The 21932-nt window shown below is 30.6% G+C and overlaps 2 protein-coding genes across 3 annotated transcripts in view; one reads left to right on the forward strand and one right to left on the reverse strand.

Annotated features, from left to right (window-relative positions):
* Positions 1–21932, forward strand: part of MS3_00004756 (uncharacterized protein) — a 143105-nt gene that overhangs the window by 70397 nt on the left and 50776 nt on the right. The window contains exons 11-16 of the mRNA XM_051212722.1: positions 858–1305; positions 6681–7221; positions 11567–11669; positions 13173–13262; positions 14748–14863; positions 17516–17597. Coding sequence (XP_051073386.1) covers positions 858–1305; positions 6681–7221; positions 11567–11669; positions 13173–13262; positions 14748–14863; positions 17516–17597 — 1380 coding nt within the window. The remainder of the gene's footprint in view (positions 1–857; positions 1306–6680; positions 7222–11566; positions 11670–13172; positions 13263–14747; positions 14864–17515; positions 17598–21932) is intronic.
* Positions 3117–4228, reverse strand: MS3_00004768 (uncharacterized protein; the record flags this gene model as incomplete). 2 transcript variants are annotated; one of them, XM_051212741.1, is made up of 2 exons in its annotated part: positions 3778–4228; positions 3117–3747 (listed from the first exon to the last, which is right to left on the reverse strand). In XM_051212741.1, exons 1-2 carry the CDS (start codon positions 4109–4111, stop codon positions 3302–3304), a joined length of 780 nt encoding a protein of 259 aa, XP_051073388.1. In that variant the 5' UTR covers positions 4112–4228. The 2 variants fall into 2 exon arrangements, with proteins under 2 accessions (XP_051073388.1, XP_012792614.1); XM_012937160.2 differs by having other exon boundaries at positions 3302–4228.

Genomic DNA, 21932 nt, shown 5'->3' on the forward strand with positions numbered 1-21932 from the left:
GTACATAAGTCTAATATGAAGGGACCCATGAATCGTGATACTAATAGTATCAAAGAATCGAAAACGAAGAACAGTGTGAAATTAATTAGAGATTTTATGCAAAAAATTCCATATACCTGCCTTACTGTTATTCGTAGTTTCAAAAATACAATACTGATTGTATCTGAGACCAAATTTATTGGGTGGACTAACCACGTCGTTTAGTCAGCTTAAAATTTGCTATAATCAGAATAAGTGTTGACAGTAGTTAGTTACATCTCATAAATATTATCATTAGTTTCTTTAAGATAGACAAGCAGAGTGATTTAAGCAGATATGCTGGCTGAATTTTATTACTAAACGAAATTTATTCAAGTTTAATATCGTCTTTCAATACTTTATTGTTGGTTTTGTAATTCATACTTTAAAACTTTGTTAAATTCAAATAACTGACAGTATGAACATAAAATCAGTGTACTTTAAATCTAACAGGTGAAGAGCAAAGATTTAAAAAAAAGTTTTAAAAGAAAAAGGTCATCACTTTGAACAGAGTTTTCATCATGATATGGTATAAAGCAGAGGAACTATTAAGATATCAGGAAGCATTTTATAATTAGTTCCTCCTTGTTTAATACTATTTTACGTTCATAAATGTATACAAAACGGAACTGTTGACATTCAACTCTTGTATCACGCATGATACTATAAGATTAATGAAACAAACTGTTTTAATTCATTTTTTTCCCATTTCAGTTCATTAATGATGGATACTTTTTATGACTATTATTACTTAACAAAATAATTATTTAACTATTCAATTGTATGTTGAGCAAATATATTCTGTAATCACTTTTCATTCGTACTTTTTTTAAATTTAGCCATATGCTGTAACTGCCTGTCATTCAATGAATTATAATAATAACAATAATAATAATACTAGTAACAATTCAGTACAAGATTGTTCATGTCTAACATCAAGCGAATTACAAACTTCTTCATCTCATATAACGAGACCGTTGAATAATCATCATATTCATGGTAAACTTCGTGATGATAATAATAATGGTAATAAAAATGTAGATGATAGAAGCAATATTAACATCAATACCACTACCAATATTACCAGTAACGGTGCTACAATTGATAATCACAATACCAATTACAGTGTAACTAATAATGCGGATAGTACTACTATCGAAGAACTGATACCGTACGATTATTCCTTGTCAAATAAATCACTACCTTTAGATTTCTGCCAGAATCCATTAAATAGTTCATTGGATAGTACTACAAGCCATGGTAAAATATGGCCGGATAATTATGTTTGTAAGTCGGACTGAATTTTTTGTTTCACTAATAAAATATTTTTATTACACTTGCAAGAACTGCTTGAGAACTATTAATTACTTGCTCTTCATCAGTGTTAACCTTATTAGTAATCTACGTGCTTTAACTTAAGATGCAAAAGTGGTGTATAGACGAACAATTCTTTTACAGTAGTTCAGCAGTTAAACAATGGCGTCTTAACCTCAGTATCTTGATATCTTGAGTCAAACATTAAACAATGCGAAGAGTGTACACTTCCAGAGAATCTTAATACAAGATAAAGTAAAATATATCGATCAATTTGTGTTTCAAGTGAATTGATTTAATATTTTATACACATATATCCAGGTGGAAATATCACGAGTTTGTTACAAATAGATATGAGTCAAGCGACTTTTTACTACCATTTTACTCACTCGATATTAATTAATAATTGGAAATAGGACAGATTTATCTACATAACCTTTTACAATGTCTTGTAATATTAACAATAGATCTACCATACAATAAGATGTCTATGTATGTAGTTTGCAATCATATTCATTTGAGAAATCTATCCGATTAATTTAAGTTTTATTTCTAGCTGATATTCATAATTAATTTTTATCGCTTAGGAAATCTGTGATAATCAAAGATAACTAGAGAAATGTTTAGTATTAGTTCAGATGTTCTCAACAATATACATCCACAACCATACAGGAGATCAATCCCAGGACAATTATGTCTCGTAGAGAACACACTGTTTCCAGATCACTGATATGAAATCTGGTATCTCTAGATTCAATTAGTCTGTTACACTTTCTCTGAATAAATGAAACTCAACCAATTATAACTCTTGTCAACTTATAAAACAAAATAATCTGTCAATAAAAAAAAGAGAATGAATTCTAGAAGTATGTATCATTATTAGAATAAAGTTAATATGGAGTATAAATGAAATTTGAATGTTATTCATAACTTTTCTAGATTAAAATATATATCAAGACATAAAGTGTCCATAGAATGTTCACAATTGAAGGTTATCAACAAGTACACTTGGTCAAAGTAATACAATAAGCGATTATTTCAAGATATTAAGAAGTTAATTGAATTTGAACATTATTTGTGAAGAAATTAATTTGAATTAGACCTTGAATTTGTGAATAACTGGATACCTTAAAAGATTAATTATTAATGCTTAATAATTACACTTATATTGTAGAAGGTTGTATCTTTATAATGCTCTATTATTATTATTAATTTGAATTTCACGCTATTAATTACTCCTTAAATAACATCTTCAGATACTAATTTTTTCGATGACTGCTTATACTTTTACTACCTCTACCACTATGAGATTTAAATCGACAATTCTATCTCTGTACTAGTGTGGTATGACAACTTGAACTGATGTACGTACGTACGAAGTTCTACGTAGTTGCTGACTGACTGACTGATTTATTATCAAAATACTGTGGTGCGTGCTAGTTATATTGATATAAGTAGTATATGACGCGAGTCAGGAATGCAATGTCTGGCAGCAGAAGATGGGGGAAGATCAAGAAAGCAAGAGCGGGAATAGAATGCAATTTGTATGAAAATGCAAGAACAATGAAGTCCGAGGCATTTTGAAACAATTGGTGGACATTTTGCAAATTAACGCTTTGATATATGGTTCTCAGATTCTATTGAGGTGCTCTGTAATTTCGTGTTAAATGTATTCGATTGTCCCCGCCCGTGTTCTTGTTTACTGCAATACAAGTTACATAATGTATAATCTATTCGAAAATTGTTCAGTTATCTTGGAACCAGATAAATAAAAACGACTTGTGTACAGAAAACGAGATTTATGATTGTTTATTATAGATATACATGTATATATGCAAATTATTTCAAAGATTTACTTGATTAGTTATTTAGAAAAACATATAAGTTGATTCTTACGAGTTGTATTTGTTAGATATAAAACTGATTATTAACTATTCATCTGAGTTTCTTTTATAAGAATAACATTGTGTTATTCATTATCGTCTTCACAGACATCGAATTCATCGCTTATATAGAGAATTTCTTTGTTCTGTAGTTTACTATAAGCTTCATAATCATGTTTATATTGTTCTTCTTCATGAGAACCCACTTCATAAATATCTTCTTCGATAATTTCATCATCACTATCCAATCTATCTCTTTCGTATTCATACCATTTTGCTTCATAATCATAGTCGTCAGTAATTTCGTGTTCATTCGTCTGGTTATGAATGTCGAAAGGATTATTATCAACTAGTCTATGATAAAATCTTACATGTTTGAATTTTCTGGTGATTTTGTAAACAGTTGGATTGTAGTCGTCATTGTCATCTGTTAAGCTTTCAGAATAGTCTAGACTGTCATATGTGGAATCACTGAACCTCTCCTCATTGTCAGATTCATTGTTATCAATTTTTTCAAATAGTTCATTTCGATCTATCAATAGAAGACGATAAGTCCAATTACCAATGGTTAAAGTAGTCGTATGATCGAAATCATGATAAGAATGATTCGTTAAGTTGAATAATTTATCAAGATATAGATTGGTCATCGGATCAACGCTGTCATAATCACTTTCGAACCCATTAACATTAATATTATTAATACTGGTACCAGCTTTACATCGATGTTGATGCCTCATAGTTTTCAAAACATAATAATAACTTTTTTCCAAATTAAATCCACAATCTGTAATATGATTATTACATATTTCGTCATTTGTAAAATCATCTTTTTCATAAACTGTAATTTGTATAAGCTGAGATTTCTTAATTGGTAAGAATTCACTTATCTCCATCATGATCTATATAATATATTTGTCATCATCAATAATATGACCTATTTATTTTTCTAGTGTATGGTGCACACTATGCACATTCATGTTTATTTAATCATCATCATGACTATTAACACTATCAAAAACAACAACCGATTACTGGTTTAAATACCACAAATTATATGGTAATTTCCTGTGTGATTGGTTAACTTGTTGACCATGCTCATATGACTATAGTAATTACGTGAATTACCTTTAAAAAATTGTGCTGCTATAAATGGAAACAACATTTACAAAAAGTTACAATAGATTTTCGAAACATATTTGTTTACATATTGTTTATGAGTAAAGAGCATTTGGAAAGTGAGGTGTTCATATTGTCAGTTTGTATATTTTTAGATTTTTAGTATTGAAGAAAATTATGTTGATAGTACCTATTATGTTCGATTTCAGGATTGATATACCTGAATAATATTTTGTTTCATTAACGGAAAAAATCTGTTAGGTACGTTTGGATAAATAGAATGGAATGTAAATACTTAAAATGTGTTGTTTACTTTTCAGTCAGTGTGGATCATTCTTTTGTTATTCACTTTGTAGGAAATGTAACAGTTTGACATGTATTTACTCGATTAATTTTACTGATCCTTATTGATTGATCTTTGGATACATTTTGACAAAGAGACAAAATATTAGTTGAGTATTTGATGGAAAAATAGCTTAGTCGTTACAATATTCAGCTTCTAATTCTGAGGTCTCTCGTTTGAGAGTTGCTCAATTAATTTAGGTTTGGACAGCCAGGTATTAACACTAGCTCCCATGAGCTTAGTTCACGATTCCAAGTTTAATAAACAAACTCGTTTATGGTAAATCAGTAGCGGAACATAATAAAACCTATAATGGACAAATTTTGACTAGTTTTGTGGATACGTTTTTTTTTCTCATCAAACATGGATGATGTAAACGAAAGTAGAATAGGGTAAAACACCAAGGATATCTAAACCCAGGTGATTTAAAATGATCACATGGCTATTTTGAAGGTCAGATGTCGAGTTGAAACTTTTCGTCTAAAGAAGCAAAATTTAATGCAGATCAGTATTGATCAAGATATTTGTAACTGGAATTTCATATGCTCAGACACCATTTAAGTTAGCATTCATTAATGATTAAAAAAGATAGCGAAAATTAGCCCATGCCAGTTTAGATCAAGAAATAACATTGATCTATGAAACCCACTAATTGCGAATTTAATTTCTGTGATGGAATTCTATTGAAGAGATATTCATACCATCAGAGACCAGATAGATTATGCAAAATAATCTGAAAGTGGTACATAACCATACTATTGCTACTGCATTTCTAAACAATTCTGTATGTATGCTCTTAGTTTTACGCTAGAATACTCATATATTGAAATATTCACAGTATTTAATACAAAATCATCTCTTGTAATTCTTCTATACTTATTGTTCATTTCGTGAATCTTCTTTGATGAGTACACTTTTGATATTATTCTGAAAAGTACGTCAGCTAGTTTTTAAAGATTGATAATATTACGTTTAGATTGTACGGAGTTGAAGAAAAACCACGAATTAAAATAAACTTATATTATTCCGCTATGTTTATTGTGTTTGCTTTAGTCATTTTATTTATATTCTTCAATTCATACCGACTGTTTATTTTGTTTTATCCCCTATTCAAATTATTGTATACATTCATTCGCCTGTATCATAGATGTAAAAACTTTTCAATGAATTTTTTTGCATTTATTTGATATTGTTCACCCATGATTTCTGCCGGATTTATTTACAAGGCTGAAAAATTCAATGAATAACTAGCTACAACTAAATAGGGTCACATGGTAAAAATTACTATAGGAGTTAGCCTGGTTGTAAACGTTTGTGATAAAAGATAAGTGGCAATTAACCACTGTTAAAAATTACATCTTTTTCCAAAAAAAAATTATATTTTACATATTCATGAGTTCATTGAATGTAATGCAGAAAGTTGTTGCTACGCTATGTATTTTATTTTCAAGATTTTGGAATATAATTAAACTGAATGTTATCATTACCATTATTGTTGAAATGTTTTAGATAAAAATAAGGTGATTTCAAAGATGTTAATCTGTCCTTCTGTGCTGATATGAATCATCCATTTGAATCATTACTATTCACATTAATTCCCAACTTACTGACTGACTAAGGTCAGGAATGAAGAGACTCTAACAAACATAAATGAGCAAACACTTTTTTTAGATGATTTACAGAATTTTTTTTACATTCTAATATGGTTATGTTGTAGGGAGGAGTTGTAAATATTCGTTCAATTTCTAGGCCGAGGTGTCACGTAATGATTCCCTTTTAGTTACTGACTAAATTCAATGAGAAGTGAGTGTTTATTTTGACCCTAGCATCTAACTCCTTAAAAATACATACTCATGACCTTGCTAAGGGTCGAACTCAAAATTCTCAGATCCTAGTCCAATTGGAGTTAAAGTCATGATGAACACTGCCAACATTTTAGTATACATATAATTATCAGTGCTTTATAATATTTTTTCCCGAAATATTGTTTAAATTCTAAACTACAGATGCTCAAGTACTACCAAAACATTTACGCGATCAAGTTCAATTCACTGATATCAATTCATTTGATCATACAATCACATTTCGATCAGATCCGTTCAATGATATGCCACAAATGGAATTTAACAATTTAAAAACTCTTGAACATATATCATTAAATAAAAAAGATGAACTAACTGATAAGGATTCATTTACACAACAATGTATTGCACCTTTATCAATTGGTGAATCATTACAAACTTCATCATCTACTAATTCATTAGCTTCATCATTTGATTCAAAAACATCACTTTCTTCATGGAATTCTTCAGAATCTTATTCACAAATACCTAGTAAATCAGAACAATATCATTTACCATTGAATACAAATATGAATAATAAATTAATTCATTCAATAAATACAAGCCAATTGAATTTTGAAAAAGTTTCATTATTAACTCATGAACAATTACAATCTTCAAATAATTTAGATAAAATAAATTGGTCTAGTGATTTACCACAAAAATCAAAGAGAGTTGGTCGGCATATTAAGAAATTTTTTCATAGGTAAATTTATTATTTCATTTCTATTTCATTAATTAGTTTTATAAATATGAATTTACATTAAAAGGTTTGTAAAGATCAATTTTATCTGAATCTAATTCTCATCACAGTTTGATATCAACTAGGAAACTATTGAAAACTAAGGATCTTTGAACATTTTTTTTTGTTGTATTAAAACACTTTGGAAACTAACATTCACTTGGAATAAAGTAATTTGTTAAATAAAATTAGTACTATATTTGAATTACTAGCAAATGAGTGTGTGTAATTGAAACTATTATTATTATTATTATTATTATTATTATTAGTGGCTTTATTCAATATTATATGTTTACTACAATATAGAACACCAGTGGGGACAATCGAATGTATTTAACACAAAATTACAGGACTTGTTAATAAAACCTAACAATTATAAAGTGAATGCTTCATTTGCAAAGTGTCCACCACTTGTCTCAAAATGACTCAGACTTCATTGTTCTTACATTTTCATACAAATTGCATCCTGTCCCCATTTTTTAAAAATCTTCGATCCTCTTGTCTCTCTGCTGCCCGACCTTCTGTTCACGACTAACATCATATACCACTTATGTCAATATAAGTAGCACACACCACACCAATATTAAGTATTTCAAAAAGTTTTTTTTACAAAATAAAAAGCGGAAAAAAACAAATAACTGCATATATATAGACATGTTTGAGAATACAAGTTATTGAATAGGTCAGCTGTAACAACCTATTCATCGCATAGTATATTTGCTAGATAAGGTAATGCAGATCTTTCATACCTTCACTTACGTACGTGAATTCTGATGTATTGGCTCCTCGTTCTACTAGAAGATATACTGGGCGAAAGATAACAATGAAGTGGATGATTAGTATTTGATAAGGTAACACCTGTTAAGAATTTACAAAATTTCAAATGTCTACTCACGAAGATGTTAATAATGACCTTAAAGATTCACCACACTTCCTGCTTACTACATTCAGCACTCCCCATAATACCACAAAATCCCGGAAGAACAGTAACGAACAATAGGTAGTATGTGAGAATTAACAAATGACGAGTAATGCCAAAAACATGAAGCCTCCTTATTTAGTAAGTCAGATTGAAAACTTTATTCGCTATCGATAAAACATAAGAAAACCAAGAGAGATCAGAGGAAAAGTTACATCAAGATAAATGACCTTGGAAACTTTTTATTATGGAATCTCCAACAGTACAAACTTTATTAAATGTGTAATCGCTGCTCATATCTCAGGCTACAGTTAAGAGTTTGACATTTGGAAAGAATAATTGTGAGACAATTAACAACGGACCATCGTTCAGTGAGAGACTAGAACTCATTCATTTTAAAGGGATGTGAAGAGGTAGAAATAGACATACATACTGTGAGATTGTCCGCATATTTAACAAATGTGTTTTCTGTGGGGGATGTCAGTCCATGAAGAAAAAAGAGAGAAGAAAGGAGAGAACATCTCTTTGTGGCACACCTTCTTGAGTCAGTAGAGAAGTTAAACAGTTGAACACAGTGTACTGTTCTCTTCCAGTGAGGTAGGAACATAGGCAGTTGGTTATCCAGCTGTCAGTGTTGATGCTGATTAACTTGTTAAGTAGTACTCTTGGAATAGAGTCGAAAGCAGAAGTATAGTCTAAAAATGCTGACATACTTTATGACTGATTATTCATGTGATTATAAGTCTGTCATCCCTGTAACTTGAACTGTCTTATTCAGATGTTGTGAAGCAATAGGAATTGCTTTTGCATTTGGTTTAATTACATCAGTAGTTCAATTAGTTTATATCTCGGAACTAAGTTGTGTTTAGTTATCAAACCTGAATATCTTATCCACCAAGCCATCGGTTGGGTGGCAACTATCCGTGGAAAATGTCGTTATGGACTGCAGATTTTACTATTCGCTTTCATAATATTTTGCATGTCTTCGTACTTAACAATTCAAGGAGTTTTAAGAACACTTCAATAACCTCAGAATTCATTTTTTACACTAAGCAATATTTGATTTGGTTGGATTTAAATGGTTATTAATCTCAAGATATAGTACATTACAACACAAATGATAGCATCAATTTCGGTAAAGATAATTTTGATATTGATCGGAAATCTACCTTTATTTTATATGAGTGTTAGACGCCATTAACCTTTCTAATTCAGTAAATCTATTTCATGCATTGAATGACAGCTAGTAATGTAGTACATGATGCGCGTTTCGTGCTACTTGGAACTCGTCATCTGGGTGTGCCTGGGTACTATAATCTGTGTTCACTCTGGGACTCGGACCCGGATCTGGTATCTTTCACTCCAGTTGCCAACGCATCATACACTTCGCTACTGAGTCCATATATCCCCTGGCTTTGACGATAGGATGAAGTTTAATACATTTGTATTGATTGTTCAAATCTTCCCATTGATGATTCAAATGAATTAAATAATAATGTTTGGAACATCATAAGGTTATAAGTAAAAGGGTTCATATTACTCCTAGCTTTCATACAGACTGCTTTGTCAGTATTGAAAAGTTTACTTATTTCACGTTGTGGTAGGAAACTACCATAAACGATCAAATATGATTTGTTGTATAAACAAGTTCTTAAGATAAGTGTTGACTAATACATAATTATAACAAGTGAATAACTCTATTTCTAACCCTGTTACGATTATGTTGAACTATTTAAACTTTTCAACGTGTGAAAACATAATATGGTGTATGTATGTACGTATATATTTGTGTTATCATGCTTAAATTTTCTTCGCTTCCACAAAACCTCATGCCCTTTACCTATCTACGGAGGATTTATATGTTAAGTTTCATTATGCGTATATTAATAAAAGATGCTGGTGTTACTATTATTATTACTATTGTTATTATTATTATTAATTTATTCCATTTTAAGTGAAAACATGACCTCATATCAAACTCTGACATTCTGCATTTATTTCAACGATATTATTATGTCCAGATAATAGTATGTTGAAAAAATCATCATCATTGTAGACATGTCTTGTCAGACGCGAAATAAAAAGATTGGTATATATATATATATATATATATATATATATATATATATATATATAAGGGGAGGATAGAAATGATCAATTGTTAAGCTATTGTACATTTATTTAACTGCATACAAATAGCTTCCTGATGAAAATACCAAGTAGATGTGCTGGAATAAAGAATCATTTTGGCTGAAATATATCAAAATAACAAAATAAGTAAATGTGTTAAGTGATACACCCTGTCATTGATTTACTTATACACAACTGAAAAATACTGATGTTTATTTACATGCTACATGAATTAGAAGATAATGAAGATCCAGATAGTTAACAACTCGTTCTTCGTAAGTTTACGATTCCGAAAATCACTGATCTATAATCCTTTTTATGATGTAACTTGAGGTTACCAGATGCTTTAAAGATTCCACTGGTAACAATTTTTATTTATAAAATTGTCTAAGATCATAATATGAACTACATTTCACACATAGACGCGTATAAGATGTTTGTCTCTTTGGTAATGAGTCATTAGTCCACACAGCAGTTCATGAAACATGGAATATATGTCTAAGTTGTTAATATTTGTCACAAAATGTATTCAAAGCATTTCTGGTCTATGGTGGAACAGTAGAATAGTGAGGTTTCAGTCAAGTACTGAAAAAAATGTTTGTTAAAGTTGTGATCCTATATTATTTGGTATGGCTGAGACAAATGTCATGTATGCACACCCATAGCCTACCCCAAAACTGTAAGGATAGTTAAAAGAGAAGCAGGTTGAATGGAGGCTACAAAACTCAAATCCATTCGCGAAATCATTGACTGCTCTTTCAGTCGTGTCGGAAGGTTAAAATTTCTGAATCTATGATTGTAATTGGTAATTGGTGACTTAAGGCAGTCATATACGACATATAAGTTATGTAATGCAATGATATACCACAAAATCGACTAATTTAATGCAGATATCTTCTCTATATATTTCATAATTATTATTTTACAATTTCATTCTATCATTGTTGTGATTTGTAACAACCTAAATCGATGCAAATATTCATGCCAGGTATTAGATTGTTTACAATTATCTGACTGACAGTGAATACAAATTAAATCGATCATTTACCAATGGTAAATCATATAACATTAAGAAATATCTAATTCACGCTGAGTTATAATAAAAACATCATTAAAATAACATTGTACATATTTATTATTAATAGGGAATAATAACAAGAATGGAATGAAAAAATAACAATTTTACATCGTTCCGTTCCATTCTATTTTCTTTTCTTTATTCATGTAAAATGTTTTTATTTATTTATTTATTTATTTTAGATTAATGACTAATCCTAAAAGTCAAATAGCAGAACAAATTAATTTATTTATAGAATGTACAAAAGCAAGCAGTGATCGTGGTCCATATCGAACAATGCAATCAGTAAGTGAATATGTATAAATATAATCTATTGAACAATGTCTATGATTTACTAATCATAATAATCGCTGAAAAATTCCCATTATATTAAAACACAATTAATATGAACGAAGAATATTCTTTTCAATGAATTTCTCATCAGGTTCTACAATTCATAAATCCAAATTAATAATCCATAAAATTGGTCAGATTTAAGGCAGAGTACATCATTTGGAAATTGTAATATATGAATTGAGCATTGTTGTTTGTTATATAAAATCAATTCAGATAGTTAATGTTGGGACTGTTTAATATAAAGTGTTAACTTGAATCAGTTTATAGGCGAAATGAAATTGTGCGATAAAGGATCAGAATAAATATGATCAACATGGGGTAAGAGAGAGAGAGAGAGAATATTGTGATTACAAATCAGAAATTGCGTAATACGTAAAATAATTAGGTCAAATATAGTAGATTCAGGGGGTGGATATTGAATAAATTCCTCAAAAAGGGGTTATCAAGTGTAAAGACAATAATAGTAATAATAATAATGGTAATAATAACAGTAATAATAATAATAACAATAAGTTTGGGACATAAAATGAACGTTAATCAGATTACGTCACCATATTATAAGACTGATTATTAGTTAGTTGGCCAGGGTAAAAGGAGTGGCTGAGCATACTTCTTTTGGATACAAAACTCTGGCTTTTAGATCCGAATAGCAATTTCTTCAACCGTCTGTAGGATTCGCAGTCTGACGGAATTAGGTAGACTGCTGTTGACACGATAGATTATTGCAAAAAATTGCTCCAATCGTATCCATAGTGCATATAGTCTTGATTCTATGATGTAGTGTCTTGATAAGGTTCCTTTTTTGTTGTAGAGGAACGGAACTGAGAAAGTTAGTATATTGACCCGTTCAGGTCATTTCCCTGTTTATGTTTCTTTTTAGCGATCCATCTTTTCTCCTTGTAAGCAGAACATCTAGGAAGGCTATTTTACCCCCCATTTTCTTGTTATCCACACCCTCATATGGTATCCACCTGAGCATCGGTAATCAAATAAATGAATATCTACTGAATAACTGATAGTCATCTTTAATCATTAAAGCTAACTAAAGTGTATCAGTAAATGAATTCAACACTTGCGGTATACAATATCATATGATACTGAATTAAGTTATATTTATCGTTTGGTTTCAAGAATGTTGTTAATAAGTGATCGAAAACATTTCTAATATTAATTTGATTGACCGAACAGGTCCTAATGTAATTATCACATTACCATTGGAAGATTTAACTATTTGAATTTACGAATTCATTAAATACTTGCTCAAAAAATTAGTTCAAGCTTTTAAAGTTATTAAACATACGAACTATTAAAATTAGAAAACCTATTTGCTAGATATTTGGTTGTGTAAAAATGACCCTGAATGGAGCAATTATCGACTCCTTCATCTTTGCTTTTTCCACATATGTATATTGTTCCTTAACTACGTCATTTAGTTTATTTTTTCCTGTATAGATTCGCCAATTCATCAATGGTATGACCAATTATCTCCTCAAGAATCCATATCTTGGTCTTCCAAAAGCTGTTGAACGAGAGAAAAAGGAGGTAACATCTTTCTATCAATCCCAATAATTATTGTCATTACTGTTTAGTAGTCTTATTTGTCTTTGTTTGGTTTACTCATGTTGTGATATGCTCGTTTACTAGCTAGTCACTTAGTAATCTCAACTTCAATACAGTGAACTAGACCACTTTTATCCTCTGATTTCCTGTCTTGTAATAAGAACGAGAATTTCACTTTTGTATAGAAGATTTGTTAGTAGAGACCCCAGAAGAAATAATTTATATTCAAGTTTATTCCTTTATATATTGTTTATTCAGTGATTAATATTTACGAAATTTTATCAAACGGGACAATTGTTATTGAACACAAAATACAGCGAGTTAAAACAAACGAAAATGCATTGAAAATCATACAACTAACTGTATATTGAATATTCGATATAAGCAAAAACGTCCTATAAGTCCATGAAAAGAATTCATTCTCCATAAACTAATGTAACAAAAATGCGTTAAAAGTTGACTAGACGAAAAACACCTTAAACTGATGTGTGAATTTTAAGATAGACTTTCTTCTTCATACGTTGTATTTGAAAATTCCACTTCCACAACATGGAGAGATATCCAAATAAATTATTATATTGATTGATATGAATATTCAGGGAAGGGGTCTAGAAATATCATTCAAGCACTAATGATAACTCGGACAATGCAAGCATCTACAGGTTAGTTATCGTCTGAAGAACTCTGAAATAATAAGGAACATTAGTATATACACAAATACAGGTTAAAATTACACTGAATTTTCGATCTTATAAAAAGTGAATAATAACAGTGCAAACTAATTTGAGGCCAAAAAAGCAAACACGTTTTATTTTCTTGTTTCATGTGAATGTGTTCGATTAGAAGGTAGTTTATATCACGAATGGATATTGACCGGTATTAGCTCTACCGGGAACTTAAAAGTCAATAACAAGGATGGTCCTTGAGCTATAGAGCAAAAAGAAACCCTTAAAATTTGAGCCACCGGATTCTGAAGTATTGGCCTGAATGTAATGTGATCAATGTATAAACCAGGTTTTCAAAGGTAATATAAGGTTCGATTTGAATGTAAAATGTGTTTTATGATTTTATTTAAACATAGACAACTCAGACGTGCACACAACTGACACATTTTGAATGGATTCTGGCTCAGAAATCATTTAACACCAAACAATACAGATTAGTTATTTCATCTTTGTCTAGGCTCTTTAAGATTGCAAACTTATAACCTTACATCCACTAAAAATAAAAATCTTCCGGGTATTGAAATAAGTACAATATCATGATATTGCTCACATGAAATTCAACAGTCTTCATTCTGTTATTTTAATCCTTGCCACAAATGATTCACTGTAGTGTTATTTAAAGAAATGAAGAGGAAAATAAAGTATCTGATTGATTTCTTAATCACACACATTCTAATTTATTCTTTTTTAAAACCTTCACCGATTCATATCATAAATTGTCTTTTAATTAATTTAATTTTAGTTAAATGAATTCGGATATGTAAATGTTGGTTTTCATTTAGAATCAGCTTTACAACGATATATCCTCAAACCATTACATCTTCATGTGATTAAACAATTAGAACAGGAACAAGTAAAGTGAGTAACTGAAGTGATAATTATTAAATTTAACTGTAAGAAGTAGGTTTATTTTGTAGTTTCATCAAATGTATCGAATAGATTAGTATTAATTACACTTAATAATCACTATGATCTAAACTTATTTAAGGTATTTAAAATCAGAAGGCATTAAATAAGTGTTTTGTCCTAGTATGGAACTCGTCACTAGTGCAGAGCTATTAACTCATCGATGATCGAACACAGTATCTTCAACTTTTTAATGAACATGTTACTACTAGTAATCCATATTTCTCTCTGTCAGCTCACAATATGATATTATTATCATCTATTACTATCGCCGTTAACTAGCTTCTTGCAGACACTATTGAATTCAAGTGCTTATAACTTTTCGTTAAAAACTGACAAACTTGTCTTGACACTACTCGTTGGCAAACTTACAATCATAGTTTAGTCTAAAGATCTATAAAGATATTTTACTCAATAAATCCATTTTAAAATTATTCACTTCTCTCATGAGAAAATCACACAAAAAGTTAGTAGACAACCTAATAACTCTGCGAAGAAATTATTATTAAATTTTGTTTGACTAGACTAGGCTGGAAAAAATGAATATAACCGTGTCTTGTTAAAAGATGATTATATACACACGACAGTGCGTGATGCCATGCGGTCTCGTGAATCTAGTAAAGATCGAAATGTGGAATCTAACTTGGTGTTTTACAGCTCATGCCTTCACTGAAGGACCTAAATATTTTGTACTTGATCAGTAGCTGAATCGTGGGCTCACATTGTTAAGACTCCTTAAATTATGATGAAACAGCCGGCCAGAGCTCAGTCTTTTCCTAGTTTTTACCTAGTTAATATAAATTTGTGACAAGAATAAACTTCGTTATTCGTATTCCTTATCAAGTTTTCAACATTTTAAAATATTTTGGGAGGACACCATACAACAGTTCTTGCTTGAAAAGAGTTGTCTTTATATATGAATGAACGATAATTAATTTAATCGAAGTTTAACTAACCTATCACTATCATTTTAGTAGTTGGAATCATGAGTTGACCTAAGCTAGATCACTACTGATGGCCTGGAAGCACTGGATGGCCGTTTCGCCCTAGCATGAGACTCCTCAACAGCGCACCCACGATCTCACACACAGAACATTAACACCGTTGGATGCCGGCTCAGTGGTCTAGAGGTCAGGAGGTCGCGCGCGAGACCGAAGGTCTCGGGTTCGAGTCCCGCGTGTGTGGTCATGGAGAGTCACCCATATTAGGACGCAACAGCCGTCCAATGCTCCCAGGTTCTAAACTGCGGTCAAGCTTAGATCGGCTCATGAATTCAACTCCCAAAATTACTACAATCTCCACAAATCCCCATTCTGATATTATTATTATTATTGTCATGATCATCAGTGTGCATATTTCTATGTGTAAACTGATTTTCAAGCTTAGTACAACTAAACCTTAGTCAATCAATTCATAAATAAGCCTGTCAAATAGCAGATATGTCACATTCAAAGACTAATTTGTTTTATTGTCAGATAAAATGAGGAAATTTCCCAGAGTTTAGAAAGTAGGTTTTATTATTATTTTTAAGATAGTGTAAACTCACTAAACTACTCACTTCGAATAGACATAAGAATTCACCTTCAAATCAGCGTTTACATTTTATTTCATACTGCCTAGCTATTATACTGAAAATTGATCATTTCCATGCATAAAAGGAAAGTTATAAAAATTGGATTTTATCACACTGTTATTTATTTGTGTTTTCATCTTTAGTATAATTATATGTAAAGAATAATGTTTGGTCAGTTGATCTATTTATCTCAAATTAATGAGGACAATTTTTTGCCCCTAACAAAACTTCAATGCATCAAAAGGCATATAATTGTACCCAATTAAAGAAAGCATGATTGCGGTTTACATGTGATAATTCCATGCAGATTATTTTAATATGTCGCTGATATTTTGTTATGGATTGATCTCATTGAGAGTATGATTAAAAACCATGGGATTTTAGAAATACGCTTTGTCCTAGTATGGGATTCCTCATTAGTGCATTATCCACAACCCAACAACAACGTATCAAAGTCGGAACCTTTGATCTCGCACGTGAACAGCTAACCTCCAGATAACTTAGTGGTATGGGATCCCGGGTTATGAGTTTCGATCTCTGGTTGTGGGCTTGCCGGTGTACACTTCTGAGGAGTCCCGTACCTGGACGAGACTGCTGTCCAATGCTTCCAAATCCTCAATGATTATCTAACTTTAATCGGTTCATGATCTCAACAAAATTCAACCATTTCCATAATGCTATACTCACTACAATGGATTGGTTAAAAATAGTGATTTTATACTGAATAATTTACCATAAATCCGCTGTTCTAAAATATGAATTTATTATTAGAAATTTACTAAAAATAATTTATCTGATCGAAAAGTTAAAAACAAAACAAACTAATTTATCGAGATTAATTTTCATAATAGACTGATGTTAGCTGTTCAAAATTTAATGACTGAATAGTATCATACCTTTGAAAAGAATCTAACAGCCTCAGTAACATTGATAACAACTATTACTTTCAAATTAATAATTTTACCTTGATGGATAATTGAAAATATTTTATACAAAATCTTGTTTTATTTATATATTTTTATTATTTAAAGGAACACGGATCTCAGTAACTTACAAATTAAAGTTCAAAAATTATGTGATCCCGAAATTCGAGCATCAGATCTTGGAATACAGGTAGTAATAATAATAGTACATTTTTTCAGTTTGTAACTAATAATGAGTATTATACAATTATCATTAAGATTGATGCGGCGAGGAAAAAAAAACTAAACGGACATTTTTAATGTTAGGTGTTTGATGACAGTCAATCTCATGTAGTCTAGAAAGTTCGATTGACACTTGCCACCTACTACTACATCATCTCAATTTCTTTTGCTAATTATCTTGTTCATTTCATCTTGTTATGCAAATGTGATATGACAACTTGGGCCAACACATTGTTTATCAGGCTCTACGCTGTTGATACTTGTTTGTTTTGCAATAGTATTTAAATAATCATGGCTTCATTTATAATTAGTCCGGTTCATCTTTGCATCTCTTCTATTTTTGAGCTTGAACTCAACAGAACTATTCTTCAAAGTCTGACAAAGAGTTAGTGATGATAATAGACAACAAAATGGTACATATAAAATTTGGAGTACAAGTTCTATAATTTAAACCTGTACATCTAAAAGTGTTATTGTACTTACTGGAATTATACAAATGAGATACATTCCATAGCTATGATGAGAACGGACAAGATAATTTCAAACAAATTAATTCCATTAATCGGATATTACTATTGAAAACTAGTTTTTATCACAGGCTGATACCAGTTGGAATGCCGTTGAAAACCGGGTATGAGTAATTTTGATTTGGGACTTACTAGCTTTGCACAACTCTTGACCTCACAACAAATCCTGCCAAACACCTTCGAATCTTCTAGTATGTATGATACGGAATCATTATTCAGTGATCAGTGAATTCGACTTTGTTTTCTTAAAGACGGCTTGACGAATATCCATTGTAATCGGCGATAAACTGAACTTTACCAGTAATGGTTTCTTACTACAAGTCAGTCATAAAACTTGTTCAGTTATCAATACTAGCATAAGTTTGGACTAAATCATGGCTGCGTATATAATTATTAGGTCTACATGGTACAGATAATGAGTTTTCATCAGGAACCCCAAAAACTCTGAAAAAGTCTCCAGAAGACAGGAAAATACTGAAAATATTTTTATCAATTAAAGGTATTCTGTAGAAATTCCAAACGAATTCTAGATAACGATGGATTATATTATTTTTAGTGAATGTTTAGACATTTCACCTCTGACTTCACATGTTTTCTAAAAGTTTCTAGAACTTTAAAGTTACATGTTATCCAGTAATTGTTTTTGCGTTCTGTACATGAACTAATCTTGGAAATAGAAATCCTTTCCATACTGCTCGAGATTCGAATATCAGAAATTCTGAAGGGGGATCTGCAAACGTTCAGAAAGTCAATATGAAGTATTTAAGTATTAGTTGTCTAACTTCTATAGTTTATTGTTAAGGAATATTATTATCGGGATGGATAAATTGATTTTTCACTGTTTGTTTTCTATAGCTCTTAAAGTATGCATAATTTAAAGCACAATTTGAAGTGTTTCTGTATTTATGCGTGTGTTACGAAAGAAGTAGTAGATATGCACACAAAAAACGATACACTAATATGTTTAGCGATTTATTAAACATACTTATTAATTAAAAACAATCTCATAAAACCTGTGAATTATATTTCCATGATACCTTGTTAAAGAATTAAACAGACACATATGTGTTACCTACAGAGTCAAGTTTCGGTATATGGTGATTATTGAACATAAATTTTTGTTACGTTAAAGATACTAGTGTTGATTCATTCACCTCCGTGAAACGTATGTATACAAGTTTATGTGTTCACGTGTTTGAGTGAAAGTGATTATGCAATAAATATAACTGCTTTAATTGAATTATTTATAATTTCCTCGTAAACATTCACATGATAGCCATGCTTTCTATTCATTTATTATGTCAATTATAGATAAACACGATTATTATTATTATTATTATTAATACTCGATCATCTTGATATCTTAGATAATAATTAGAATGGATGATTTATAAGTGATCGTAATTGTGTCTAAACTAATAGCTAGTCAAAACATTACTTCTTGTCATAATGTACAGTAATAAGACCCCCTGCCCAGGCGTTTGACCCACCTCTTTTCTAACTGTGAATATACTTCAATTTCACGTTTTAGATTTGTTTGGACGTAATAATTTTGACTCCTAACTCTATGTACTTACATGCTATTATAAAGGGACTAAAAACTATTACAATACTAAACATGAGAAAAATCAAACGGAAATGCTGTAGTTATTAACGTTATTTAGTGTAGAAAATTCCGCTCTATAACAACATTTATAGCATTGGAGAAAGTTATTGTTGCACTAATATATCACATAGTTCTGATGATCCTTGTTTTATTGTTACACTATCAAAAGTTATTATTATTATTATTAATCCTTTAATGTACTTTCCTTCAGATAGTCACCTCTGATTACTGACTTCATATCATTTTTATTTCACAACTTATACGAACACCTATACGCAGTACAATGAACAACATTATCAAATAGTTATCCACTTCAATTAATAATTATCAGTATATGTTACGATTATTAGGTGAGTTCGTAGAGATTTATCAGTTTGCAGATGTATCAGTGGTTTACATCGTCTGGAGTACCATAGAACATGAAGGAGCACTGAATATCTGTCCCATTCTAAAACAGGACTCCTCAGTTTTGACTAATTTTATTAGTATTGGTTATTGGATTCTAACTCACTAATCTAAAGGCAATGTCTTTTCCATAAAACTTAGTAGAGTACTTTTCATGGAGTCGTGATTGGATTCATATGAAGATGAAATACCTAACCAGTGCCTTATAACTTTTCAATGTTACATTGACGATTCTCAATATGTACAGAATGTAACCCAAAAGTGTTATGTTTATTTACATGATCCTGTGATCTTCCAGAAACAGATGATATTAAGTGCATTTCTATTGTATATTCCAGTTTAAAGCTTTTCAGTAGTGCCTACATATGACTTCAAATAGATTATTGTTATAACCTATCTTGAAATTATTTTTAAAAAATCTAAAACGCCTTGTCACGCTTGGTAATAAATATGAGGACAGCAGTTAATAGCTTCAGCTTGCAATTCACTGAATCCCAAAAGAACGCTGTGGCAGGCAAAGACAATGGGAATGAATGAGGATATCCTATGAACGCCTAGTGAAGTGACTTTGGTTAGAAACTATAGATCATTATATTTTGATTCAGTGCCTAAATAAGGTCATTCTAGCTGAGACATACATAGGTATTATGTTCGGTCCCATATGAGGTTGTAGATCGTTCACACAGTTCGCACCCTAACATTAAAGCTAGTACCAAAGTGTTATCATCTTAAAATGCCATATATCCCATCGGAATCAAATTAAGGTTCAACACCATCTTAGTAGCTGATGTTGATGACTTCTAATAAGTTTCCTTGCATTTTTACTTATGTCTTAAATCATAAAAACAAACTAGATGGAGATAATTTCCTAAACACTCTACTGAATATTTACTGAAATAAGACTTAAAGCTCTTGAATATAAAGATGTCAAATTTTAATAAGTTTTCATTCCATTTTTTTTCTTGTTGTAACTATGCTGTATTAATTGATCCATACATTTCGAATGAATCAGCGAAAACTGAAAAGCAGATAGTTTATTTCTATCTGTACACATTAAAAAAATAAACATATCATTAAACATTGAGCAATGAAGTCAGTAATTAAAGCTTGCAATTTAATTAGTTTAAATGTTTGGTAAATAGATTATAGTTTATTCATCAATAGTACTTATTACTAATAAGATTGTTATGGCCTAGATATTTTGATAACTTTTGATTAACTCCGTAAAATTAGTTATATTAAAGTCATGTTTTATAGTTCCTTCTTCAAGATCACAGATATAAATATACAAAAGAAACGACATCTCAGTCATACAATGATTTATTTCTAGCCTAAATAGCTCATTAATAAAATCTATGAGACTGATACTCTATAGTTCGAATCCTAATATCTAGAGTGATGAGTATCATTTGGTTTGGGATTGAAAATGTCCTTTTCCGGCTATTGTAAACAGTTGTGTTCAGTGGTCTAGTTTTAACCAGTGCCAATTACCTGACGTTAAATTGACTCACATGTGTAGTAACACACCATAATTGGATCGGAATGTTTATTTCCAAAAGCTGGATGATAAAGTTTTCTCAGTTGATGGATATTTGTAGTTTATTATTAGACTAATAGCTCATTTGTTTATAATAAGCAAATTGGACTTATGATGTACTGCCGTAAACCTGTAAGTAATCTACCCCGTTTTGCTCGCCATATCACTAACCATGAAGAAACTTATGTCCTGCACTTCCTGAAAATTGGTTTTAGCCGTGTAACATTA

This window comes from Schistosoma haematobium, chromosome 1, assembly GCF_000699445.3.
Source record: "Schistosoma haematobium chromosome 1, whole genome shotgun sequence".
Lineage (NCBI taxonomy): Eukaryota > Metazoa > Platyhelminthes > Trematoda > Strigeidida > Schistosomatidae > Schistosoma > Schistosoma haematobium.